A 27,097-nucleotide genomic window follows, 5' to 3' on the forward strand; every position below is an offset into this window, starting at 1 on the left:
GGGGGAGAGAGAGAGAGAAACATCAATGTGCGGTTGCTGGGGGTCATGGTCTGCAACCCAGGCATGTGCCCTGACTGGGAATCGAACCTGTGACACTTTGGTTTGCAGCCCGCACTCAATCCACTGAGCTACGCCAGCCAGGGCCTGCCCCAACCTAACGAACCTCCGGGCCTTGGGCGAACCCTACTCGTTTCAGCCTTGTGAGGAGGCTCAGCAAAGTGCATCCCGGGAGCGTCCTGCACAGCAAGTGAGCAGATGCCGAGTAAAGCCAAGCATCCTGGAGAAGGGAAAAAGAGAACGGCGGGACTGTCCTTAGTGGACAGGCCTACGTGTCCCAAAGGGCCCAAACTCTTCCACCTAAGAAAACCTCTCTCCTTGAAAACCGGGAGCGTCCTGACACTTCCAGCTCCCGCGTCTCTTTGCACACGTCCAGCTCCATCAAGTAAGGTCTCGGGCTGGACCCCACCCTGCAGCGCCCTTCCGAGGCCCTTTCTGGAACGCTGCAGGCTTCCTCAAAGATGGGCTAGAGATGTTCTATTTTGCTAATTAAAAAAAACGTTTCCTGAAAGCATAAGATAAAAAGGGGTGAAAGCGTCTGCTTGTCAATAGGAAGTCCACCCCCCTTCCCAACTCTGCCCTCGGAACCTCAGCGATTAAAAACAAACACTGTGACCAGTTTTTGCAGGAATTTAATTCTCTTTGCAGGAATTTAATTCTTCCTTTAATATAAATAAGGCAGCATGAACACCAAGAGCCTTGCTGCTTTCTGCTTCAGAAGCCGCTTCGGTGCATAAAAGATCCCCGTTTCCCCGCTGAGTTCTGTCCTCTCTGTACAAACAAGGTGATTTTTTTCCGTGGACTTTCTCCTGGAAGCAAAGGGGAAGCTGAGGGAGAGTCAGGCTTGGTCTTGGCCTCTGCAGGCTGGTTCTTGGTTGCCGGGGTCTCTTCCAAGCACAAGATAAAGAGGAAGACGGGAAAGGAAAGGCACAGGGGATAATAAATAAGGAAATTCACCCCGACTCTGGAAACAAAGCCCAGCAGAATAAGGGGCTCGAGGCTATTGTTGGAGACCACGTGGGCAGGACTGGTCCCTGGAAGGCCAGCCACTGTGGGCCTGGGGAGCGGCAGACCCCAACACTGCTCCATCTAACTCCGGCTCACATGGAAGGCTTCCTGCAGGCTTCAGCTCCCCACTGCGGCTGAGCCCCCCGCCCTGAATTAACCCCGTTGGGCAAACTGTCCATCTCGAGGGCACTCTGAGGCCGGGTGAGAGCACTCCTGGGGCAGGGACAATATCCTTTCTTCAGGTGGCAGTGAGTCTAACAGACTGTGGAACGGGGTGTGCCGTCTGGGAGGCTCCACCCGCTCTCACGCTGGAGGGAGGACCCAGGTGCTGCGGAAGGCACACTCATTCTTGCCTCCTCTTCGGCCCTCTGCAAGGGTTACTGAGGCAATGCCGAGATGGGAAATCCCGAAGGACCAGTGAAGCCACAGTGGAGGAGGAGCGCTTCCCAACCCTTCCGAACCAGGTCTGGAGACAGGGGCCAGCTCCAACCACAGGCTCTGGTGCCTGCCAAGTGACCGCAGCCCCGGCGGCAGCGAGGTGGCCTCTCTGAGGCCTGGGAGCTGTGCCCACAATGCTGTCCCTGTGTGTTCCTAGTTAGCCGAGCTGTTGGGCTCTTGGGGTTTCGGTCATCTGTGCGGCCAGCAAGACCCACCCAGAACAGGCGTTCTGTGTAGTGAGGAAACTGCTGGAGTGAATAGCTGGGGGGTCTTGGGCTTGTAGGCAGGAGCTGGGTTTCCGCAGTTGCTCTTGCTTCCAAGGATGCCCTGCTCTAGGGCCGGGGCCCTGAAGAGCACTCAGGGCAATAGCATTCCTCACCTCTCAGCTTTGCAACTTCCCCTGGACCCCAGGTGCTAGGCTGCCCTTCACCCCAGTCACCCAGTGCCTCTCCTTTTCTATTGGCTTTCACCTTCGGCCTCTGCCCTCCCCCACCAGCTGTGGAGAGAAGAAGGAGGGGTGAGGGACAACTGAATTTGTACCCAGCATGGTATGTGGCATCCATGGTGCTAGGGACACAGCACCAAGCTGGGGAAAGGGGCAGGGAGAAGGAGGTGTACCCTGAATGAGGTGTGTAGCTGGAAAAGTGGTCAACTTAAACTTCTCTCTGCCACCAAGTACCCACTTCTGTGCAACAGAGACATTAGCCACTTGGGGCCTCGACTCTCTATTAGGTCTTGTCTCCAAATAGTACAAAAAACGCATCAGCCACAGTGGGACCCCTACTGTGCAGGCTGTGAATGGACGGTTGTGAATTCCACCATCTGTCCCTATTAGCGCTTTGGTGGCAGACGCCGGGGGCCAAGGGTTCCTGGAAATAGGGGTGTGCAGTCTTATCACGGATCCCTGTCAGCATCCCTTCAGCTCTCTGCCGATATTCAAGTAAACACTGGACGTGCGGTATAAAAAGAATTATACCTAAGTGATGTTGCATTAATTCAAATTCAGTGTTCAGAGAGTGTTCCGTCATCATCTTGGCCATTCGTGATGATCCAAAAGTAAAGGCCGCAAAGGCTCAGGCCCCAGACCCAGATAATAGCTTCACTGGCCGGCCCCACTGTGCGAAAGCAAACTGCCTTCCGGCTTGGAATTCTGTTTCCTCCACTTTACAGGGCCCGGCTTCTGGCAGGCTAGCCACGGCTCCCAACAAAGCCTGCCGTTTCCTCAGGACAGGGCCTGAGATGTTCTTGTGGGGGTGGGGTGGGCACGTGGGATGCCCTGCATCTTGGCCCTCGAGATTCCGGCCGCTCTACAGGACGACAGGTTTTTGGGGCAGGCTGGCGTGGTCTAAGGGGACATGTAGAGAGTACTCGCTAATGAGCGCCGGGGCGTTCTTGAGCATCTCATAGAAGGAGTCCACTGTCTTCAGGTAGAGGCTTCGCTGTAGGACGAACGGCCGGAAGAGGTTGAGAGGCTCCGCCCTGCGCACAGCTTCGGGGAGTCCCATGGTCTCCGGCACCTTGCGGTTGCCGATGAAGAAGTGATGGAGCTTCTTTTCCAGCAGGCTCTTCTCCAGGAAGCAGAGCAGCTCGTGCAGACGAGCTTCCAGCTGCCCGGCCTTCCAGTCGGTGGCCCCCCGGGAGAGCAGGAGGTGCAGCAGCGCTGTCTTCAGGTGGTAGGCGCCCAGCCCGCTGGGGCCGGTCAGGCGGCTCTGCTTGGAGAGCAGGAAGGAGGCAATCTGCAGGCAGCTGAGGTGGCAGGCGCCCTCGGGCAGTGTCTTCGTTGTCGCCCTGAGGAAGTGTCGCTCATAGACAGCAAAGGACAGAATCCAGTCAGTGCTGGATGCCGGGGTCTCCCCGGAGGGCTCCCTGGGGAGGTGGGAGACAAAGTAGAGGTCTGAGTCATCACACTGGATCACAGGAATCAAGTTGAAGGGCATGAACTTCCCAGAGCGGAACTTGATCTTGAGGGACCCCGGGGTGTCCAGCTGGCCAAAGGCCAGGTCGAACTCGTACTTGTGGGCGATGCGGTGCCAGGCTCTGGTGAGGGCCACCTGGAACCACTTCATGACCTGCATCGTGTCCAGGTACGGGGAACCTCTGGCACACAGTAGGTCTTCCACCTCGCTGTTGGGCCTCACCAAGTTGTTCTTGCCATGAAGGAGACACAGCATGTCTTCCCCGAGCTTGGTCTTGCCACAGATACAGCCCAGTGTATCCATGTCAGCCCGGGCCACCTTGATCTGGCCGTACCCCCGGCGGTTTAACGGCACCGAGCGGCTGGAGCACCAGAGCTCTGGGCGGAAGTGGTAGGGCTCAGGGGGGGTGAAGGGCACAAAGAGTTGGCACAGCAGCGGCTTGTCCACCTGCCAGTTCTCGTACATGCTGTCCACGCCAATGAAGTCCTCCACCTCCATGTCCCTGTCCCGGTTGCACAGGCTCCTCAGGGCTTCTAGCAAGTCGTCCACAAAGCCTTCCACGAACTCCCGGGTGCGGGCCGAGTCAGCTGTGGCCCCCCGGATGCAGCGCTCATAAAAGTGGTCCAGTGTGGCCTTGTTGGGCAGGGTGAGGCCTCGGAGCGGGGCACCCTCCAGGCCAGGCAGCTCATCCTCATCCCCGCCCAGGCACTCAGGCGATAGCCCATCCTGGTGGTCCTGCCGCCACAACTCGATCACTAGGAAGAGGATCATGCAGAGCGTGCTCCACAGGTCCCAGGCTGTGTGGCTCTCCATCTGCTGCTGGCCCTCCTCTGCCACCTGCTCTGGGGCCTCCATCTCCACCGCCAGCCGCAGTTCCTCCTCCAGGCGCAGCTGTTCCAGCTGCAGCTTCTGCTCGTGCTCCTGCATCTTGAGGATGATCTCCTCCTCATTCTCGGGGACCGTGGCATTCTCCCGTGGGAACAGCAGCGGGTGGTTGATGATGGCTGTCACCACCACGAGACACACCCGGAAGAGCCCCAGTGCCATGGTTGGAGCTGACCTGGCGACACAAAGAGACTGACGGTCACACCAAGCTTCCCTGGACCCTCCCACCAACCCCTGCCCTGTAAGAGCTGGGGAATGTCTTACAGTTTCTGATAGTAACACCCCCCTTTCCCTGGGAACCAACCCTTTACTAATCCCAGTCCTTAAGGCTTGGGTGGAGATGAACCCACCCCCAGCTCTAGGGGAGCATACAGCCCAGGCTCAAGACTAGTCCCCCCAACCCCAGTCCCCAACAGGCAACGGTGATTAGTTCAGGATTGAACACGACTCCATTTGGTCCAATGGGAGACAGAGGTAGGATCTGTTGGGACCAATGGGAACAGGACTAAATGTGCTGTTGGTTCTCTAGTTACCTCAAAGCAGGGTCTGTCTAAGATGCCAACATAAAGGAAAGTGGATCCAGCTATGCCCGAAGCCATTACCTCTGGACTTTTTAGTCATACAAATCAATAAATTTTGCTTTATGATGAAATCAGTTTGAGTTGTTTCTCCATCACTTGAAACCTAAAAAGTCTCAAATAAGACATCTGCTTCTCCCCCAATCAATTATGTGTGGCAAATGCATCTTTTCTCAATGCAGCAGAGCCTAGTGGTTAAGAATAAGAGGGCTGGGCTCCAAAGCCAGCCCTGTCATTGATTCGCTGTGACGGTGGGCAAGCCAGCTCACATTTCTGAGCCCGTTTCCTCATGGCACACCGGGGAGCCTCAGTGCCCACGGGGTCTTCGTATCGATGGACGTGATGACCCGTGCAGACTGCAGACACAGCAGTGAGCGGTGCGCAGCATGTTGTCATTGAACAGGGATGTTTCTGAGGCTGTTTTCAGCCCTTACCTTCCTTTACAGTAAACCTCTCCAGATCTGGAAGACCCCACCCCAAAGTCAGACATTCATCTCCTGGGTCTTTCCCAGGACGATCTTGGAGACAAACCAAACATTGGTTTTCCTACCACAAGTCATCTGACCTTGAAATGCTACTTCTTACTTGTGAAAGGAGACACTCTATTCCTCCAGGATAAATGAATTTTTAGGTCTCAAGGGACTTTTGGGGACGTGCTAACCCTTTAAAATCATTGCCGTTCACACTCTGCAGTTGCAATATATTCTGGGAGTTTGTTACAAATGCAGAATCTCAGCTCCACCCCAGACCTATTGAACCATAATCTGCATTTCAATACTGTCCACATCAAAGTCTAAGAAGCATTGTCTTACAGTGTAAGCCTTACATTGCGCCTCTTTTTCTCCCTGGCAGAAGCCTTGGGAGGTAACAATGGGTCTTTCCCACACTTGCCCTGTCACCTTCCTGCCGAGACCTTAGCTACTAGAGCAAATAAGCAAATGAGATTGTTGTTGAACAACAAAGAGAACACGGAGGGCTCCGCCCCCCCCCCGCCCTGGCACAGGCCCACAGTACTGATGGGAGCGTCTTGTTTAGCCTGAGCCCATTCCCTGATCTTGAATTTGCATCCTGAAAACCACCTGTTTTGGGTCAAACCCTAGGGGTGCCAAGCAGCAGGTATTTGTCACCAGGTAAAGGCACCTCTGCAGGTTCTACTTGGCAGTGCCAGGATGTAAATGACCTGAGTTGCTGCCCAGATGTGACTCCGCCCTGTACACGGATGGCCGTGTCAGCAGGAACCCAATGGGCTGGTGGGGAGGGAGGGCCCTCCCCATTGGGGGCAGAATTCAGTGCGCAGACATGGTCGGGCCTCACAGATAGGTGAATTCAAAAGCGTGTATTTCTGCCTGAGGAGGGGAGAAAGGACGGGAGAAAGTGAAGGAAGTCAGACTGGAAGGGGGGAGGGTGACGAAAAAGCAGGGGGGCAGCTAGCCAGCTTTTCTTGCCCAAGACAAGGAGCAGCTCATTAGATAATTGCAGAAACAGGTCAGCCCTGGTTACGACATCAGAGAACCACCAGTGGAAAGTTTTGCCACGGTGGTCCAAGGACAAGCCACGGGACTGGCTGATGAATGTGGATCAGAGTTGTTGTTGTTTTTAAAGATTTTATTTATTTATTTTCAGAGAGAGGGGAAAGGAAAGAGAAAGAGAGAGAGAGAAACATCAATGTGGGGTTGCTTTTCACACGCCCCCACCACTGGGGACCTGGCCTGCAACCCAGGCATGTGCCCTAGACTGGGAATTGAACTGGCAACCCCTTGGTTCACAGGCCCATAGCTCAATTCACTGAGCTATGCCAGCCAGGGCTGGATCAGAGCTTTAAGATAAAGGAGTATTAATATTAGAATACCAGGCAGCAGCCAGTTAGGAGAGAATCTGAGGGTTTGAGTCCCTTCAGGGCCTCTGTACTACGGGCAGCCACCTCTGGACACAGCAGGCCCTGGCAAGTCACAGTAATAGCTTTTGGCAGCTCCCAGTCCAGCAGGTCAGTCTCCTTGCCAGCTCGGGGTAGGATGCCTTGACTGGGGAGTGGCGCCCCTGCCAAGCCCGACAACTACACAAAGTCCTCTGCCTGGGGGCTCCCGCAGGGCTCCCTGGGCCTGCAGGAGGGTGGAGGGCCGCAAGGGCCACCTCGTCCCGGGGCAGCAAGGTTCAAAACTCCAGACCAACTAGACTGACTCCCTGTACAAGGGGTAACAGGATGGCCTCTGGAGGAGACAGACTGGGTTAGCACCCAGCACGTGCGCCGACTAGGGACGTGACCTTGGACAAATCACAGAACTCCTCAGAACCTCGGTCTCTTCGTTTATATCCCTCCCTTGTAAAGCTTGATGGAGAGAATTCATATAAAGTACTTAGCAAAATGCTTGCCCCTGAGCAAGTTTTCTTATAAGCGTAGCTGTGAAGGGATGGGAATAGCAGAGGAACCTTCCTGTGGGCGGTTCAGATGGAGAGGGCCATCCAGGCACCCCTACAAGGAGCTCTGGCAGGATGCAGGCAGCCCGCAGTAACACTGGTAGTAACGAGTAGGGTTACACACAAGACCTGGACAGGAGCACGAGGGAAGCACAGTGGAAGGAGCCTGGGCTGTAGGAGCTGACTGGCCCTCTCCTTGCTGAGTGGTCTTGGGGCGTCACATGGCTTCTCTGGGGCTCCACTGCTTTACATGTGAGATGGAGCTAATGACAGCCGATCCTTCAAAGGGATGTAATGGGGTGTAGGATGAGGGGGTGTGCCCAGGGAAAATAGGAGAAAACCCCCACAGTCCTTGGTTGGAGGATAGGGGGAGCTGACTATACCGGCTTGAGATGCTTTTCATAACAGGCTAGTTTAATAGCCGTGCTACTGCCTAGGGCAAGGTGGGTGTGCCTTTAAGGGCATATCCTTTAAGTAGCCAGGGGAGGCAGGTTCCCCCTGGACCACTGAGTCCCTGTTGCCCTGACTGGGAATGGCTGCTGAATAAATGTAAACGATACAGGAGAACTGGCAACTGTAGCTTATTGTGGGAGGAGTTGGAGATGAGGTCACACGGGAGGTTCCAGGTCAGGATTTAAAGCAAGGGCAGGCAGCCGTGAAGAGAGGAGCCGTGTTGCCCGGAGTGAGGAGTGAGGAGGAGGAGCCATGGCGCTGCCGGCAGGGAAGGGAGACTAGGCCGGGCCGCCTGGGAGGGAGTAGAAGAGCCATGAGGGAGCAGTGATGGAGCAGCCACGTGACAGGGGGAAGTGAGCAAGCAACCACGTAGCTGGTGGCCAGGACCCGGCCACGCAGCCTGGTGTAGTGAGGGGGGAGGCGCGTTGCCGCTCTGATCGTGCCCCCTCTGGCTGACTCCGAAGACTCTCTCTTGCAAGACGCTGACCTGCAGCCTTACAAACCCGGACTCTGTACTCTTGGGGCTTACCGTATTTTGCTGCGTATAATGCATACTTTTTTGCCCCAATTTTTGAGGGGAAAATAAGGATGGGCATTATACATGGGTATAATGATTACATACTACGGGCATAATAAGTCCGAGTATAATGCGCACTGAAACGTGGTGCACATTATACACGGGAGCAGACTATACAGAGCCAAATACGGACCATCTTTCCTGAACTTCCCCGTGATCCTGCGCACCACGGCACAGGCTTTCCTAGACTATTACATGGAGGCTGACGACAGTGTACCCCAGATCCTGAAGGAGAGCGAGAGCTGCTGCGAGACTGTTTGTGCAGCTGGCTTAAATTCAGACAAGGAGATGGGGAACTTTTGGGGCTTTTGGCTTATAGCCTTTTGGGGAGCAAGGGCAGTGCTGGGTCTCATGGGAGAAGAGGACTCCAACCTGAAGTGCTGTGAGCCCCTCCAAGGCTGGAATATTGTAAATAAAGACCTGTTCCTTCCAGCATTAATTGTTGGGTCACTCGCCAGGGCGCCATGTGGACGGGCCCCAGTCTGCTCGGTTGCAGGGAGATTGGGTTAGTAAGTGAGATGATCTACCTCGAGGGCTTAGCACAGTGCCTGGCAAAGAGCAGGGCCCTCACAACACCAGCGCCTCCCCATCTCGGCCTCATCGGCCTATTTTCTCATCTGTTAAGCACACCAGCCCTGCCCGAGTCGCAGGGGTGTGGAGGAATACACGCTCAAAAGTGCTTTGAAAGCACAAATGCTCCCTCGGTATTGCTGTCCCTGGGAACACCGTTCCACCCACCCTGCCTCCCGGCAAAGGGGAGCAGCCTTCCGAGCCTTGGATTCTCCTGGAGGCAGAGTTCCCGCTGACTCACTACTTACTTAAAATTTCAGTGTCCTCCCAGGGATAGCGTGGGATCCCCCTGGTCATTCTGTTCCTCATTAACCACGGCTGACCCTGCCTCCGGGGAATGGGCCAGGCTGTGGCTGCTCAATGAGTACTAGACGGGGCTGAGTTGGAAGGCTCTGCTGCCCCCCCACCCCCGCCTCCGCCAACCAAGTTACAGAGAGCACTGCCCTGGGGGCCTCGGGGTTAAAAATGTGAGGGGAGGGAATCTGGGCTGTTAGACTTTTCCAGACCGTGGAGACAGGACAGGTAGCTGGAGCCTCTCACAAACTCTCCCACTCCCCTTCCCAAAGGACCCCTTTCCCCCAATTCAAGGAAGTTCACCTCCGCCTCGGGACAGAGCTCTCATCTCTGAGGCTGCCCCACACATGCGACCTGAGATATCTAGTGGGTGGATTTGGCTTTGAAAATAAACCTGGGTCACTCTCAGGGCTGTGTCTATCTGCTTGCCAGGAAGCTGGCAGGAAGCCTGCTGAGTTCCTCTCCACCCCAGCCCCTGCCCACGGAGCATGGCAGCCCATGCAGGTCACAGCTAAACTTAGCCTGGCAAAGGGCCAGGGTCACAAGGGCAGAGGCCTGCAGGTGGTTGGCCAGAGCCAGTGCTTTACTCAGACCGTTACTCCGAGCCCGGCCAGACCGTCGGGGTGAAACCCCAAGGGGCAAACCCGTTCCCTGGGGTCCCTCGCTCCTGCATCCCCCAGAGCCCTACAGCACCTCCACCACAGCTCACTCCAGCGAATGCCACCACGAGTGCCATTCATCAGGTCCTCACTGGGATGTGCTGGGCCCTGCACTCAGGGACCCCCACAACTTTCCGAGCAGTGGGTTCTCCCTATTAATGGATGTGTTAACCGAAGTCCAAGAGAGGAGGTACTTTTCCTGCCACAGGACTGGAAAAGGCACAGCCTGGCTAAGACCCAGCCCGTTCTGTCTGCATCCACCTGTAAAGCCCAAGTCCTTCCCACAGTTCTTTGTTCACAGAGCACCCGCTGTACGCAAGGAACACGCTGGATGTTCCACAAAGACCCTCGGCAGTAAGAGCACTACAGCCCACATCCGGAAGCAGATAGCCACCAGCCGATCACAGGACAGATGAGCTGTGGGCACATATGGTGTGTGAGCAACAGGCCACGCAAAGGCAGAGGAAGAGTTTCATGCCTGTTCATCGAGGACCCTTATCTGCAGGTCTTCCCTGTGCCCGCCTGCTGGGAAGATGAGGGTGTGAACCCCCTCAGCTCCACATCCACCTCCCTGCCTCCTTCCAGACAGACTCCCTACAGCGAACCCGGAGCAGGGGGAGCCTGGTCCACCCCACGATGTGTTCATCATGTGCCTTCTACCCCGTGCCCAGGGCTGGCTGACTGTAGCCTCAACAGCAGGGGTGACCAGGACCCCATTCTTGGCAGCCCAGCAATCCCCTTGGGACAGCGGCTCTCAAAATGTACTTCCCAGCACAGAGGCCCCAGCACAGCAGCCCCAGCATCGCCTGGGAACTTGGTGGAAACGCAAATTTTCAGGTGCAACTGCAGACCTGCTGATCAGAAGTTGCAGGGCCGGGGCCAGCACGTGCGTGTTCACGAGCCCTCCAGGTGGTTCTAACGCCCACTGGCGTCTCAGTTCTCCCGTGCCCAAGCAGGGAAGACCTCCAGGGAGGAGGAGGGTGGGGCTCCTGAGCATCACTGAAGCCCAGATTTTGGAGCTCTCCAAGGCTTTGCCCCCAACCCAGCCCGTGGGGTGCAATTAGCTCTGCTAATTACAACAGCAAAGGCAGCCCGCGCCCTGGTGTCACCCCCTGAGCCCAGGGAGCAGCACGTGTGCTCTCTTGCGAAATGGAATCCAGGAGGTGGGCTGACGGAAGGGCAGTGCCCTTTTTGCCCCCAAGGGTGACTTGGGTCATTTTCTCACTGCTTAGGTTCTGGGCCCTCTGACAAAGAAGGGGCCAAGGGCAGACCAAACTGTTGATAAGTCTGGCTGAACCCCTACTGTGCACTGGCCTTGTGCTGGAGTTTTACAAGTCCCAGCTAAAGGGGTACGTGGTTGTTTGGGGGCAATAAAACCACACATTCAGTGTCAAGATTTAGGGATACCAATCTAAGCCCATTTTACAGATGAGGAAACAGAGGCCTAGAGAGGAGATGCACCTGAATAGGAGGGCAGGGGTGGGCAGGAGGCAGAGGTGGTCCAGGCAGACGGATACCACCCTGGGGCCCTTGCAGGGGTTCCCGCACAGACGGTAGTCGTGAAAGCGATGATGTTTTCAACATCAGCCCACATTTAGGAAGCTACGTACTTTGTATGTACTTCGTCCTTTAATTTTCAGAACATTGGCCAGTGCCAACATCCTCATCTTATGAAGAGACTGGTGGTCAGGCTGATTCACTGGGTGGCTTCTAAGAGTCCCTGTCTGAAGTCTGTCCTCCTCTCTGTGGTCTCCCTCCATCCCCCTAGGGGACGAGAGCCCTGTTACCTCCCTCTGCCCGATGTACCATCGCCTGTGGCGACCACCCAACTCATCCAGGCCGGCAGTCCCCCAGGCTTCCCAGGACTTGGAGAAACAGGACTGTGAGATAGGACACACTGAATGCAGAGCACGAGCCTGACCCTGAGTCTGGACTTGGAGTCTGGGCCCCAGGAGCCGTCTGTCCGAAGCCCTGGTGAGGCTCTCCTGTGGTCTGGCCTATCTCTCTGTCTCATTCCTGATTCCACGCTTCTGTGTAGCGGAGCCCACACGCCTGAGCTCCCCCACTGAGTCCAAGGGCACCGGCGTTTGGGGAGCCTGCCCCTCGGTGCCTGTCTGCCTCGCCCTTGTCTGAGCTGCGGCAGGTTGGGTCACCTTCCTGCTCTTTACTTGTATCAGTTCACCCACCAGGTGGTCCCTGCCTTCCCACCTACAGGTCCAGCAAGGCCCAGAAGCTGACGTGCCCTTGCCTCCCACAGGGCGCCGGGCTCAGGGCTGGGCACAGTGCCGGCACCCAGGATGGCAGTGGTTGTTGGCTGGTCATGAGTTTGGGAGCGCATGATCGACTGTGGGAGCGACATATCTCCACAAACTGCTTCCTCTTCCTCTGCCTAACTCAAGGCCAGGGGACAGACAGACTCCGCCCGCACAGGTGGTTGGATGAGAGGAGCTCTGAACACGCTGCCCTCAACGGGACGGGCTCCCACCCTTTCAGAACGGCGGTCCCCGCAGAGCTGACCCACGCCCCAGCAAAGGCAAGATCATACAGCCACCGGGGCATCCATCTCTGGCTGCTTTCTTTCCACTTGCTCCCCAAATAGGGATGGAGGAGGGGATTTGGGGGTGCAGAGAGGGGCTGAGCAGCACTGGGGGTGGGGACTAGGTCCCGAGTCCTGGCAGGCCTCAAGCGTGGTAGGAGAGGGAGGGGCGGGCAAAAAAAGGAAGTGGGGAAATAGGAAGGAAGAGGCTTAACAAAAATAATTGAGAAAGTGGGTGGAAGGGGTGCAGTTTTGGGCCCCCACCACTGCCCCTTCTCAGCATCTGTGCAACCCTTCTAGCATCCCTCGGTCACCTTCCTCCTCCCTCGCTGGGCAGGGCCTCTGCCCTGGCCCCTAGCCAGGCTCGGCTTCCTCGGACCTGCCGCCCTCCTGGCCTCTGGGCTCCTTCCGGTGCTTCCCAGTCAGCCCTAGCAGCCACCCTCGGAACAACCATAACCAGCACTTATGAGGGCTGACCGCGGGCCAGGCCTGTGTTTGGGGCTTACACAACGGCCTTCCCCTGTCCTTCCCAGGGACTAGCAGGAAAGAGAGACCTTGCACTAGGAAGCTTTGGTATCACAGGCTGAAGTCTGTGGTTCCCACAACCCGAGGACCAGAGTCCCACCGCTCCCCACTAAACCTGGGGAAGGCCCCAGACAGACACAGCAGAGACCTGAGCTCAGGAAGAGCCAGGGGTCAAGCCTGGGCTCTGGTGAGTATGGGGGAGCCAGAGAGAATGAGTGAGCAGAGAGGAGAGGCTGCCACCCCACGCCCGGCTGAGGTGGGCCTACTGACAAGGGCCTGGGAAATGCACTGTGAGGGGAGCGGCCATCTCACCAAGGTGAGCTCAGCTGTCGCCACACGTGGCCACACTGGCCAGGTTCGCAGAGGGCGCCCCATCATACCTGTCCCAGCATTAAGTTTCCCCAAGACGTACTCTACAGAGAGAAAGCCAGCAGGATGCCAATCCCATCCTCTGGACTAGGGTCACACGGCTGCCCAGTCCAGGCACAGGAAGGACAGCAACCTGGACTTTCCCACTGTGGGTGGGAGAGCCCACATCCTTCCTGTCCCAGAGGATGTGGAAGGCAGGGAGGCCATCAATCTCCCAGGAAGGACATGGCGTCCTTCCACCCGGCCACGCTGACTCCACACAGCAGAGGTCCTGACCTGCAGGGTGTCATGGAAAATCACAGCGTCTCAGGGCAGACAGACTGACTGACTGATGGACTGACAGGCTCACTAGGCTGGGCTGTGGAAGGGGAAGAGGCTACGAGACGACAGAGAGGTCTGCAGGTCACAGAGACACGGAAAGGGCTCCCCGGCCAGCCCGGAGTCCAGGCCCACACCCCAGTTCCTCCGCAGGTCCCCTCCAGCCCAGCAGTCACTGAAGCAGGTGGAATGGTGGTCCTCAGAAAGAGAAGTCTGTGTGACTTCATTTGAAGGAACGGTCTTTACAGATGTAACTAAACTGAGGATCTTGAGCTGAGATAATTCTGGAGTGACCAGGTGGGCCCTAAACTCAATGTGTTCTTATAGAGACAGAAAGTGAGAAAAAAGACCCAGAGGAGAAGGGGACAGCAGAGAGGGAGGCAGAGGTCGGGCTGGACGAGGCGAGGAAGGCTTCTTCCCTGGAGCATCTGAAGGGAGTGTGGCACTACAGGTGCCCTGCTCTCACACATCTGGCCTCCAGGACTGAAAGAGAATACACTTCTGTTGTTCTAAGACACCCAGTCTGTGGTATTTTGTTACAGCAGCCCCAGGAGACTAACTGGGTCTCAAAGCTCAGTGCACCCTGGACTCCCCACCTCGGCCCCCCACTAGCGCTCACGTCTCTGCTGGGCACCTCCAGGGCCCCAGCCCCCTCTGTCACGGCCTCTGCTCTGCACCAAAGCCTGGGGATTCCACACTAACTGGCCCAGCGGGCGTGGACGTTTGGAGACAGCTTCTCCGACCCATCCCTAATCCCAGCCACCCTGGGTAGCCTCCCTGGCTCTGGAGGTCTTCCCACTTCAGAGGGCTCCTGTGTCCATGCCGTACAGGACTGAGCTTTAAGCCTGATGTTCAGGGCCTGGCCCTAGGCAGCTCCAGGGGACCTCTGGGCTCCCTTGCAGCCTGACCCAGCCACTTCAGGTCGTCCACTTTCCCTGGGTACCTCCTGCCCACCATTGCCCCTGCCACATGCACACCGCCGGTCTCTGCAGTGAAACCCGCCCACCGGTGCTCACAGCAAGCCCATCTCAGAAACTGGTTCCAGGAGCCTTCCTGATCTCCCTCCTGCTCCCCCGCCCCACACTCCCGAGACAAATCTTTCTTGAAAGGGACGCAAGAACCAATGGGGGGAGAGGGAATGTTTGGGAAGCCCTGTGAGTGTGAGCAGCGCCTGGCCAGCCACCCGTGCAGGCAGTGTCTCATTCTCAGCCCTCTGGCCCAGGCTGCAGTCCCATTTCCCAGGCAGGAGCCCAGGGCTCTGAGAGGTCGAGCAATGGCTCAAGGCCACACAAGCAGGAAGAGAAGGGAAGAGCTGAAACCCAGGGCAGGCCCGGACTAAGGCTGCAGACGCTGCCATTTCATCAGAATGCGCTGTTGAGTTCTGTGTTGCCCCACCGCTTCCTTCCTTGGTCAGGGCTTGTTCGTCTCGCCATTTCCCAGGGAGTCTGGCAGAGGCTGACGCAGGGCTGCGGGTTCGCGACACTGAGGACGTGTGTGTGATCCTGGGAACGCACCAGTGTGCTCACCCTGCGTGCTGGACACACCCCCTTTCAAAAGGAGGCGTGCTTCACTGCTCCACTGTAGGAAGGAGTGTTTCCTAAGCAGGGTCTCCCTTGACCACCCTCCCCCATTCCCATCTCAAATTTCTAGACCTGAAATCACACGGGTGTGCTAACAATAGAACACGGTGCTAACCATTTCCCGTGGTGAAGCAGCTCTCGTAGGCTGTCAGTTGGTCTGGCTTCAGCTTGTAGTTCTCATAATTTCCCTCGGTCTGTCGGACCCATTGCACCCACAAGAGAGCCTGCAGGTTGCAGGAGGGACCATTAACACCCATCTCAGGGCAGGCATCCAGGTCACCCCAAACTTGCCCAGTCTCTCCCTGTGCCCTGTGTTCTCTGCACACCCCCACCCCCAGCCTCAAGCAGAGCAGTGAAGGCTCAGAACCAGCCACACTTTCTCTGTAGGGCTGGCAGGGCAGGCTGCAGTGACAGAAAGCAGGTTCCAGACAACAGTAAACATACTGGCTTGTTGGGGGAGGAGGCGCAGGAACCAGAGAGTAATACAAAGGACAACAAAGGAGACACGGAGCCCTCCCCTGGACGCCCACTGCCCCCTCTCACAGAGGAGCTGGGGATGGATGAAATGAAATAGGCTGCTGGTACCCGGCGAACCCCGCTCCTTGTGATCCCTAGATGAGAACAAAGAGACCGGCTCAGGAAGACAACCTGACCTCTCAACATGGGGTGACGGGCCCCCAGGGTTTTTCCGAGACCACAGAAAAGCCAGTTTCCCCACCCACTCCCTCCACCCTATCACCTCTTACTCACGTCCTGGCTCGGAGGGATTCTGGCCCCCACCCTGAGAAATCCTGGGCTGCTCTCCTGCCCTGGTCCGCTGTGGCTTGGGTGGTACCTGACACAATGCCTGGGCCCCAGCTGGGCTGGGGAGAGGGGGAAAGGGGTGGGGAGGAGAGGAAGTGCTGTGTGCCTCCTGTGCACACTTGCACATGGGCGTGCATGCACACGCACACAAACACACACTCAGGCTCTGTGTCTGCAAAGATCTAAAACCCCTTTCATCTTAATAAAGGAGAACAGCAAGAGGCACAAAGGCAAGGGGGAGGCCAAGCCAGTTGTAAAAAAACTTAAGAGCTTGCGGTCAGCCTCCTGGCTGTGCTGTCTGCTGCAGAGACCTGGGGCTGAACGACAGAGCCGGCGTCTGCCTGCCCTCCCGCCGCAGGGCCTCGCCAGTCACAGCAGCCCAGTCCGTGTCCTCCCAGGAAAGCACGGGCCTCAGCCGGGAGGCCAGGCACAGCCAGCAAATTCATGCCCAGGATCATCTCTGACCGCTGGGAGTCACGCTCCCTGAGAATTACACGGAACAACACTGACCTATAACCGTCTCGTTCTCCGGCCACAGGGATGAAGTGATGATGAGTGATGCCCACGCTTGGCTCTGGCTTCTGCCAGAGGTGGCATGTGGCCCATAATAGGTGCCCTTGAACCAACAACACGTACACAGTGGGGTGGACAGCAAACAGCCACCACGCTGTCAAATTCACCAGGACGCATGCTCCTGCCCCAAGGCCAACCAGAAAGAAACAGCCCAAAGCACTTCAGCTCAGAAGAGGTTACACTTTGCAGAGGCTTCCCCGTAGTAGCCAAGGGGCCACGCTCTGGAATCAGAAGGCCCGTGTTTGACTCCCGGCTCTCCCACTTGGATGAGAAGAGCACCTACTCACGGCACGGCAGTCACATGGTTGTGCCCCATAAAGGGCATTGCTGTTGGCTGTGGACCTGGCGATAGGGCCAAGTCTCCTTTTAATTTGTTAAACCCTGCTCCTGTGCAAAGAAGGGGGTTACCAACATCCTTGTAGCAACTCCAGAAGTCTGGGGATAGGGTTAAATTGTACCCCCTACACCTCCTTGTTTTATTCTAAAGGCCCCAGGGACTGCCATAGAGGGAGAGCAGGAGGCTTGGCACCAGGGACGTTCACAGCTGCCCCTCGGAGTCTGGCAGCACCAACCGACCTCTTCCCCTCTCCTCTGAGCTCCTAGCAGGACGACCAGCGCTGGTTTCTGACGCCCGGCATTAAAGGTGCAGGCGCTCGGTGAATGCTTACTGAATGAATGAATGAATGAATGAATGAATGAACGGAGGCAGGACTGGGAAAGAACTTTACTATCTTTTCTCCCAGGACTGAGAATCTGAAATGGGAGTAGAGTGGAAAGTTCTGAATGGAGTAAGTAGCTTCTAAGGCTTTTTTCCCCTAGGAGGCACCCTGTGGTCAGAAAAGCAAAGTGCCAACAGTGGGAAGTGTCTTGGGAAATGTGAGTGGAAAACCTCCCGGATGCCGCCCCGGAGACAGACCACAGCCCGGACGGCCTTCGTCTAACTGCAGACTGACTCATCACCAACATTTACCAAGAAAATGACCCAGGAGTGAACCCCAGGGTCAGTTTTTCTGACCCCCAGCTGCCTCTCCCCGGCACCCACCTCCTTGACATGGAAGGTAAGTGGAAGATTACGGGGTTTGATGCAATTTAGGTAAGAGAAGGAGCAGAGAGGTGACTGTAGACACAATGATAAGCAGTTCCCCTTTTTGGAGAAAACCCAACAAACCGCATGGCCCTGTCACCCACAGGAGGGTTTAGCATAAAGCAACCAAGGTGCCATATTTATTGAGATTTAAGCATTGTGCAAGATTCTTTATGTCCCAGTAAAGCTCTGTGGGAGGCACCGTCCCTATTTTACAGACAAGGAAACCGAGGCACAGAGACGTGAGGCCACTCACTCAACATTGCTGTGCCAGAATTCGAACCCAGGACTCTCTAACTTTCAAGTCTTCAGTCTTCCCATGATGCTGTCCCGTGACCTGGTTTCCGTGCAACATCAGACATGCACCTATGGGCTTTCCTCCCCTGTAATGTTCAGGGAAAGGCAGGTGACAATTTGGGTGAAACTGAGGCATCACACAGGGAGTTAGACTTAATGAAGAGATACTGGGAGGGTGACTGGGCATTTGAAATGGATTTCAGCCAAAAGGATGGGGAAGCCCTCTCCTCAGTGGATTAGGAAAAAGGAGTGAGGCTCTTCTGACACCGGGCAGTGTGTTTTGGGGTGGGCCATCAGGGAAGTGGCATGTCAGGGCGGGCCACGTCAGGGAAGCCGGGGCCATTCTGCAGCAGCTCACAGGGGTGTCGGGCATCCCCGACTCTCCGTCCAGGCCTGCCAACCCAGGCACGCTGTGGTCCTGTCTCCTCAGTGACTCTGGAACAGAGTCTTAGCAAACAAAGGACCCTTTCATGAACTTCAGGCGGGTCCCCTGTCTGCTACTAAGAGGGCTATTGAAACAGGCTCCCAGGAGAACACTTTGTTATGAGCACGTGGTCTTGCACCAACAAGTAGGGCCAGGATCATGACAACGCCCTCCCTTTGGTTTGATCCAGGCTGACAGGAGACTCTCCAGCATCCGCGGCAGGCACGACCCAGAGGGAGAAGGAGCAGCCCAGGGTGGCTTCAAAGGGAGCCCTCCTCCCGGCAGCGGGTGTCCCACTGTGTATCCACCTGGAAGTGAGTCATTTGAAAATTGTGGGCTTTATCTTTTTTCTGGGGACTGCCATCTGAGGGTTTCAAAGTGCTCTGAATACTATCTGATACTGGCTGCTACTGTTTTCCTTAAACAGACGAAGGAACTGCACTGTCAGCTAGTATCACAGAGCATGGCACAGCAAGAGGGAACCTGGAGTGGGGATCTGCCTGTTGTTCTCTTGGCTCTGACACTTCGATTCTCTGGGGTTCTGCGTGCTACCTTCACGTTCACCGGGCCAGCATGCTCAGCAGAGGCCTGAGGCGGCAGGAAGAGTCTAAGGCCCTGGGGAGCAGAGATCTGGGTTTGAATCCTGCCTCTGCTGTTTTCAGCTCTGTGACTCTGGGCAGGTAGCTTGGCCTCTCTGAGCCTGTTTCTTCACCTACAGAACTGGAATAATACCTATCTCGAAGGGTTGTTGTGAAGAAAAGAAATAAATGGACGCAAGCCCCTAAGATGGGGCTTTGCTCAGACAGAGCAGGCGCTCTGTGGATAAAGCCATTTTTTTTTAAAAGGCTACTCAAGTTTTGGGAACAAAAGGTTGTGACAAGTGATCTGAGGACCAGACTCCTAACCACAATTTCCAAATAATTTTCTCTGCTAATGATGTTCTAATTTTCACCCATAACCCTGAAAAAGCTACATTCATACAGAAAATTAGGGTAATGTCTTTAGACACGGATGCGCTGGAAGTCCAGGCAGCTATGTCAGAGCGCCTGAGGTTGTGGCCAGTTGTACAAGGCAAAAACTCTAATCGAACACCTTCAAGTTGAAAGACAAGGAGATCCCTGTTCTGAAACCTCTTTAGACAGCTACCATGTCACCTAGTTTTTTTACCTTTCTTTAAGGCACAGGTGGCAAACACAAGACTCGCGTCTGTGGGGCACGCTAGAGCTGGGTGAGCGGTGCCCGGTGAGATCCCACTTCCATTTCCAACTTCAGGGGCAGTGGCTTCCACACCTTTCTCTCTCCTCTCCGTGTGCATTGGATCACAATGCTCCCGGTGGCCACTGAATCCCTAGCACAGCGCCTTGCCTACCGTAGGTGCATAAAACATACTCGCTCAATCACCGAATGAAGGTTTTCACTTAGGCTCCCCACAGTAAAGATGTGGACACCCTTGTTTCTCACTTTCTTTCGGGAGTGAGGATGAAGAAGAGGGAAGCCCCGGTTCTGATCTCCTGGGATTCAGGCCGGAGAAGGGAGGCCCAGAGCCAGGGGAGCTGCAAGAAGCCCCAGAGAAGGAAGCATGCTCTGTGCTCCCGGTCACAGCTCAGAGAACAAGACAAGACCACAGCTGTCAGCACTGGGCTCTGTATTCCCTGGGGCCAAACCCGAGAACAGAAGACCAGCCTCCCACAGGCTCCCGGCCCAGACGTGGGACCTGCAGCCCCTCCCTCTTCCTGCCCATCCTCTGAGAAACACACCTGTGGAAGTCCTGCCTTCCGTGCTCCTTCCTGCAACTTGTGTCTTACAGTTGAGGAGGTTCTTGCTCCTCTCTGTCTACCTCAAGGTGGAGGTGTTGCCCTGGGCAACAGTGATGTCACCTGCAGGGTGCTTCCATTCCACTGATGTCACGGGGTGGGCCACCTGAATGGAGGGGGATGTGCTTTCTATGGGAAGACATCACAGGTCCCAAGACTCTGGGGAGGATCCTGTAGACCTCTTGGGCACTCCCAAATGACCTTCTTTCTCTCCCTGATCCCTTTCTCACCCTTCCTTCCCCTCTGATTGCCTGTAAAAGGCCAAGCCTCAAACCTGACCTTCCCTCTTCCTGAGTGGGCTGAAATGGCGGGACAAGCAGCTTTGCCCTCACTTAGAACACACTCCACACAAGGGCACTGTCGACCTCCTTCTCACCGTCTGGGGCCCTGCGACCTTGCCCTTTGCAGAGAATTTGGTAGAGAATATAGATTCTCAATCGACCTCTACCGTGTTTAAGAGCTCATACCAGCCAGACTGCTGGTCTCTGCAGGCACTGTGCTTAGCTCTTTCTACGCATGCCCTGTGAAGTTCTCCCCATTTTACTGATGATGAAACCAAGGCTTGGGGAAGTCAAGGCACTCACCCCAATATGGAGAACACCCAGCTACTGGGCAGTGGAGCCCAGATGCAAACCAAGTTTGTCCTTCTCCAAAGCTCACCACGAGGGACAGAGATAACAGAGAGCCCTTTAAATGCAAAGAGGCCAGCCAGGAAGGCCGTGTGGCTGAGGGAGCCAAAGCAGTCACTGGCCTCAGGGAGTGCCCGATCCCCACGCTCACAGGGCCGCTGCAGGTGGCCTGTCCCGGCCCTTTCACTTCCCCAGGCAGCCACGGAGTAGGAACCAGGTTCCTTTTTTCTGAGTGTGGCTTCCCATTGACCCATTCAGGCCACCTGTCTAGTAGTTAAACTTATGCAAATACCACTCATTGTGTCTAGGAAATCTGCTGGGTGCAGCCAGCCCTTTCCAGGAGACATTGAGGCACTGAGAATTCCTCACTGGCTGAGAGGCCTGGTTTGTTCTAAATGCTGTTTATCTCTCTATATGTAGGTACATAGTAAAAAGTGTTCTGCTCCAGCTAATTAAGTGCTGAAATGTACAGTATGGGAAACAAGAGCTCATAAAGATGGAGCTGTGAATGGGAGCTTGGGACAGGTGTTTGCAGGTGAACAGGCCCCGGACACGGGTGGGGAGTCAGGGGGCAGGACGTGTCAGAAGAGCATGTCTAGACAGTCCCCGCTTTGTTCCACTCCTGGGGGAGTTTTCTGCCCAGGTGAGGGGCACACCCAGGTGGCACTTACTCATCGCCCTCCGGCCAGGCCCCAAAACTGGATTTGCCACCTCACACCGCCCAGCTATGGAGAAGGAACGTCAGCTGATGCTTGGGCCGGGCCTCCTGTCAGCTATGGAGGCCTTTCTTCCTGCACCTTTCTCTGCCAGATGAGTTTTCTATCTTTTCCTCCATCTGAGCTGAGTGAGAGAGGGTATTTCTTCCCTTGACAAAGAAAGAAAAAGAGCAATTGCTCTTTCTTCTTTCCCATGAGGGACCCCGAGCAAGCTACATTTTTAAGCTTAATTTGCTTCTTGTGCTGGGAATTCTCAGGGGCTGGGATTCAGCTTCCAGGCTCCTGAACATTTTACTTTGCTGTGCCTTAGTTTCCTCGTCTGTAAAATGGGGATAATACCTACGTCATAGAGCTCCTGTGAAGATTAAATGAGTTAATACAGGGAACGTGGTTTTGGGGGAATGTTAAGTCCTCAATCACTGTTGGCTATGAAGGCTACTGTAGATGGTTGTCCAGATGCTGGACTGGTCAAGAGCACCTACTCAGGGTGGTGGTGAGGATGGATCCAGGTTACATGCCGCTTGCCCAGCTACGTGCCTTGTCGATGCCCACCCAGGTGAAACTCCTTTTCCTAAATGGCACCAAGGTGCTAGCTTCCTGCTAGAAGGAGCACCTTATGCGAAATCACACAAAGGATGGAACAGGCTAGCAGCAGCCCTGGGGCTGTTGTTCTTATCAGCTCTCAGCATTCTCCTGGCTAGTCCTCCCTCCCAGCAAGACTGGATTAGAGGGGAGTCCAAGATAGACTGGTCTCAGCCATACGTAAGGTCCTGCTCCTGAGCTTCCCAGCACACCTGGGACACCTGCCCCCACCCACAGCACTTCTGAACCTTCCTCCAAAGCCCCACAGGCTGCCCTACTGAGACAGGAAGTAAGGAACTAGGAAAATTCCTTGGCAACTGGAATAGTGAAACTGAGACAGAAAGCTGAACACAATGGCCAGTTACAAAAGGTCACCTCTTAGAGACATCATCTAGGCCTCAGTTGAGTTTCAGCTCCAGGCCAAGAAGAGAAGCAAAACCAGGTGGATGGCACTGGGGCCAACTAAATGACTACATGACCCCTGCCCTGGCACTGAGCAATCAGTGGAGACCGTGACCCTGAGAGGGCACACTCCGAAAACTGATGAATACTTTACTGAAACCCTCCCCGGAGACCACCCCTAAGATTCCCACTTGCAAGAAAGAGAAAAGTCTCAAGACAAAGGACCCAACGCTGTCTCCCTCTGGGGAGCAGCCCTCACCACTCCCTCCCCTCTCTTCTTCCTCCACTTCTTTCTCCACAGGCATGTGGCTCCTAAACGCTAAGGCAATGGGCATCTGGCGGCTTGTCCAGGCTGATCCCCGGAACCTGTCTCCAAGGTTCCTTTTTCTTTGACTTCCCAGTGAGCTGAGGCACCCTGTCCTGGCCTCTCCTGTTGCTTCTTCTATGCTAGGCCCTTCCTTGTTTTACTGTCCCCAGCTTTAATACACATACCCTCACAGTCACCTGGACTCCTGTTGTGACATCTTTCTTACACGAAGTCAAGAACCCACACACCACTGCTGGCCCTAGGCAGACCCACTGAGGGCCAGACCCCTATCTGCTAACAGTACTACCTCATCCCCAGGGAGGAAACTCTCAGCCCCAGACCTGGAGTGGTCAGAGTCTCAGCCTCCGATCTGAAAGGACCCTCTCCTTGGTAAGTGTCGATAGCCACCTGTCTCTGCAGAGTGATGGGCAGCGCATTACCTACTGAGGGGCTCTGGCTGTTGGCAGGTTCCTTCTGACTTCTGAGTAGGAGCCACTTCCCTGCTTCTCCTAACCAGTGAGTCTCTGGAGGTCAGGCAGAACAAGCCTTCTTTTCTCAAGGGACAATGCTTGAGATTCCTCAAGGCCACAGCCCCAAGCCGCTAGGCCTCACATGCTGATGGGAAATAGTGCAGGTTCATTCCCTTCTGCCTCACAAACACACTTTCCAAAGCCTCCATACCACTTCACCCCTTCCCCTCTGGACACAACCCCATTCGGCAGTGGTGTCCCTGAAAAGAAGAGCCAATAAGAAGGGGGTTCTGAGCTCCAGCGGTCCAGCTCTACTCTTCCTGGGCTCTGTGCCCAGGATGCTTGTCACGTGGCCTCCCACCAAGATGGGTACCCTCCATACGAGACAACCCCTCCCCCTTGTTTCTCTTTATTGACTTCAGGGAATTCAAGAGGGCAAAATACAACACCAGGTTCCTCCCAGACATACCTTCTCAGGTGGGCAATTTTACCAGAAGCCTCTACTCAGAAATTCCTCCCTGAACTTGCCTTCAGATACAAAGGTCACCCACACACTCTCCTCTTTGTTTTCCTCATGGGTGCTGCAGAAGCTGCAAGCGTGTTTCTGGTAAGGTGACAAGTTCTGGGATGATGGCATCAGGTTAAATTTCAGATCCTCCCTCTCCCCTGCCGCTCCACCTCCCGCCCCCCCCCCCCCCCCCCCAGACCCAGGGCAAAGACAGAGCTTGAAACTGCTGCATCTTTGACAATTCCGGAGCTGGAGGATGGCACTTGAACAAAAAGCCTTTCCATCCAACCAGAGAGAGGAGAGTCAGTATAACCACTTCACGGTTACCCACAAGTGGAAAATATGAGGGCAGAATGGCCTGGAGCAGCAGCAGACACATGGAATTAGCAAACAATGAAAGCCACTTAGGCACGTAGGCTGGAAGGAGGACTCAAAAGCACAGCCTATTATGTTATCAGTAAAGAGGTGAATGGCAGCAATCCTACCTACGTGTGCCATGCCTGTTTTGTGGGTAACCTGGACCTGTGACTGCACAGTGCACCCATTAGCGATTAGTGTCACCTGGGAGCCTCTCCAAGGTAGAAGTGGTTTTAAAAGGAACAAGAAAATTGAATACAGCTCTGAAACTGATTCAGATCCAGAAGGCAGGCTCTGTCAGTACCTGGTGCTCTTCTAGTGTTGAAGGGGTGGGGGTGGGGGGTCCTTCTCACAACAGGCAGAGGGGCAAAAGGCAAAATGCCATCACTGAGAGGCTCTGTAAAATATTTTCCCTTCCTGGGCAGCAGCATTTTTTTTTTTTTAAGAGAAGGAGCATTTAAAATGGGAAGCCCAGCCCTGGGGCTTCTGAATCCCTTTAGCAAGCAGTCAGAAAGATGGAGACACTGAGAAATGGCTGGGGATGGAGTGAGTTACGGGCCAGGGGCAGAGATGATTTACAGTCCCAAGAGAAAGTTTTGCACAGTGTCAGGTCCCTTCCACTAACAGTTCCAAAAGAGGAAGCGGCAGGGGCTTTACCCGCCCCCAGCAACCTCATAGCTTCACTACCTTAAACTAAGAAGAAGTAAGCTTCACTCCTTCTCCCTCCTTCCAGGAGGGGAAGGAAGGCGAGAAGGGAGTTGGATAAAGAGGTGGGCCTCCCACCCACTACCCGAGGCCCGTCTTTGAGTCCGAGTACTCTGCTCAGACGGTGAAAAGTAACGGATCGTCGGGGCAGTAGGAACAAAGACGTGGTCCCAATTCGGACGCCTGGAAGAGGCGCTACCCGCGGCCAGTGCTGGAGCCGAGCGTGGAGTGCGAGCGTGAATGCCAGATGACAATGCGCCCCATCTTGGCCCCGGCGCTGAGGAGGGGTCTGCAGAGTAAGCACCAACCTGGGGGCCCAGGGAGGCCCCTTCGTCCCCCTTGTAGCCCCTGCGCGCCCACCCCACGCCGCCATCTCGGGCGCAGCTCCGCCTCGCCCCTCGGGTCCATCGCCTCCTTTTACCTTCCCACCCACGAGGAGGACGCAGAGCCTCGCGGCTACTAGCCCACACTTACGTTTCGCCTTCGTCCCCACTCGCCGTCGCGGAGAGGACCGCGCGGGCCCAGGATGCTCTCGCTAGTCCCCAGGGCCCGGACGCTGCGGTTTGGCTTCGTCTGCGGTGCACCCTCCGGCTGGACAATTAGAGGGTCGGGGGCGGAGATACCCCGACCGGCTCCCGCCTTCTAGCCTCCATCAGCCCGGCTCAAGGAGGTTCGGAGTTACTCATTTCCTGGATGTCACAAACTTTTCCTCCTTATAAGAACAAAACACCCGCCTCTACTCTCCGCCGTAGAGCTCCTTAAGGAGGACCGTGCAAGTTAGGGGAGCGGGGCCCAGGGTCCACCACGGAAGCCTGTGCATCGATCCCCTAGGAACTCCAGAGGGGACACCAGAACTGGAGGATGACGGGGAGAGATGGGATCTGGCCACTAGAGTAAACTGGAACGAGTGGACAGGGAGGCAACGAGGACGCCCTTAAAAGTCGGTCCAGTCTGGCTGACTGTAAGGGGTTAAGTCTCTGCTCGTCGACGGTTTGTTTTCCGAAGCGCGTTTTACGGGCGGCGGATTCCTGGGGCCACCTCTTTTGTCCCCTGGAGGGAAATATAAATCGAGACGCGACGCCGGCCCTTCTCTTTATTCGGCTTGAAAGGATTAAAATAACTCACCAAACTTAATGATAAACGAATGCATCCTAGCCTTTCTCCCTGAGTAACCAGGCACAAAAGGAAAACGGCGACTTAGATGCTTTTATCTGTAGAGGGCGCTTTAGTTTCTAGAGCTTGTTTACGGTTGTGAAATTAGAACTCTATTTTAGGACTGCAGGGAACTGAGACCTGGAGGGCAGCAGCAGCAGCAACAGCAGCGGTAGCAGTAGCAGCAACGTCCCCTCCCCCCCCCCCCGCCCCCCGCCCCGGTGGTACTTAACCGGTTATGAAATCCATAACCTATTATCTTTGTGACCTGCCCAGATTCCACAGCCAGTAGAAGGGACTGGGAAGAGCTGGAATTGATCCTACATGAAGTTGCTTTGGGGGAGTCAAGCACCAGTGAGGGCGCGTTGGGGAAACTAGAACACACTGCCCCAGTCTTTATCACCGTTGCTACTGCTGTTGGGTCTTAGATCACCTTCTTTTCCTCTGCAAGCCAGTCACAGAACCGTAACACTGGCCTGGAAGACATGAAGCTGAGTCGAAAGATAAACAGGGGAGGAATAGAACCCCCTGGCCCCTGACCCATATTACTCTCCTTGGAGGAGTACTCTTGTTCGGCTGCCGCGTACAGCTCCTTCCTTACATCAGGCACAGTTATGGCTGAGTTTGGGAGCTGGTAGGGAGGGAGGGGTGGGAAAGGGGTGGCCCGGGGAAATGTTCTTGAAAGAGCTGTGTGTTTACAAAATAGCTGCAAGTTGGACGGGTGGGGTGCTCATCCCCAAAGCAGGTGGGGTGGGGGTAGGGGGAATTCCTGGGAGATGAGGACCCTGAACTGAGCACCCCAGCACTCACTACCTTGTAACCCTGGGGGTAAGAGTTCAGGGTTATGTATGCTAGAATTCCAAGGTTAGTGCTTGAATGCCCCCTGGGAATGTGTATATTTATTCATATAAGGAACGGTTATTCGATTTGTTTTTCTTTTAAACCTGATGACTTCACTCTTTGTGACCTGATGGTCAGCTTCCTTGGCTTTCCTCTGCTCTCAGCATGAGGTCCACTGTCCTAACCTGGCACAGGGGCCATTCATGAACTGGCCCCTACTTACCTCACCAACCCCCTCTCAGTTCATGTTCCACA

The 27,097-nt window shown here is 55.4% G+C and overlaps 1 protein-coding gene and 1 long non-coding RNA gene across 3 annotated transcripts; one reads left to right on the forward strand and one right to left on the reverse strand.

Annotated features, from left to right (window-relative positions):
- Positions 1 to 671: 671 nt before the first annotated feature.
- Positions 672 to 26,062, reverse strand: LOC123828812 (inositol 1,4,5-trisphosphate receptor interacting protein). Of its 2 annotated transcripts, none has more exons than XM_045854174.1 (2): positions 25,325 to 26,062; positions 672 to 4,479 (listed from the first exon to the last, which is right to left on the reverse strand). In XM_045854174.1, exon 2 carries the CDS (start codon positions 4,464 to 4,466, stop codon positions 2,811 to 2,813), a length of 1,656 nt encoding a protein of 551 aa, XP_045710130.1. In that variant the 5' UTR covers positions 4,467 to 4,479; positions 25,325 to 26,062; the 3' UTR covers positions 672 to 2,810. The 2 variants fall into 2 exon arrangements, with proteins under 2 accessions (XP_045710130.1, XP_045710131.1); XM_045854175.1 differs by lacking the exon at positions 25,325 to 26,062 and adding an exon at positions 15,929 to 15,996.
- LOC123828813 lies at positions 17,428 to 19,245 on the forward strand. The gene is made up of 3 exons (XR_006787516.1): positions 17,428 to 17,613; positions 18,551 to 18,674; positions 18,788 to 19,245. It is a non-coding gene; the product is annotated as an uncharacterized LOC123828813 (long non-coding RNA).
- Positions 26,063 to 27,097: the final 1,035 nt, after the last annotated feature.

This window comes from Phyllostomus hastatus, unplaced genomic scaffold, assembly GCF_019186645.2.
Source record: "Phyllostomus hastatus isolate PE091 unplaced genomic scaffold, TTU_PhHast_1.1 phas_scaffold_1066, whole genome shotgun sequence".
NCBI lineage: Eukaryota > Metazoa > Chordata > Mammalia > Chiroptera > Phyllostomidae > Phyllostomus > Phyllostomus hastatus.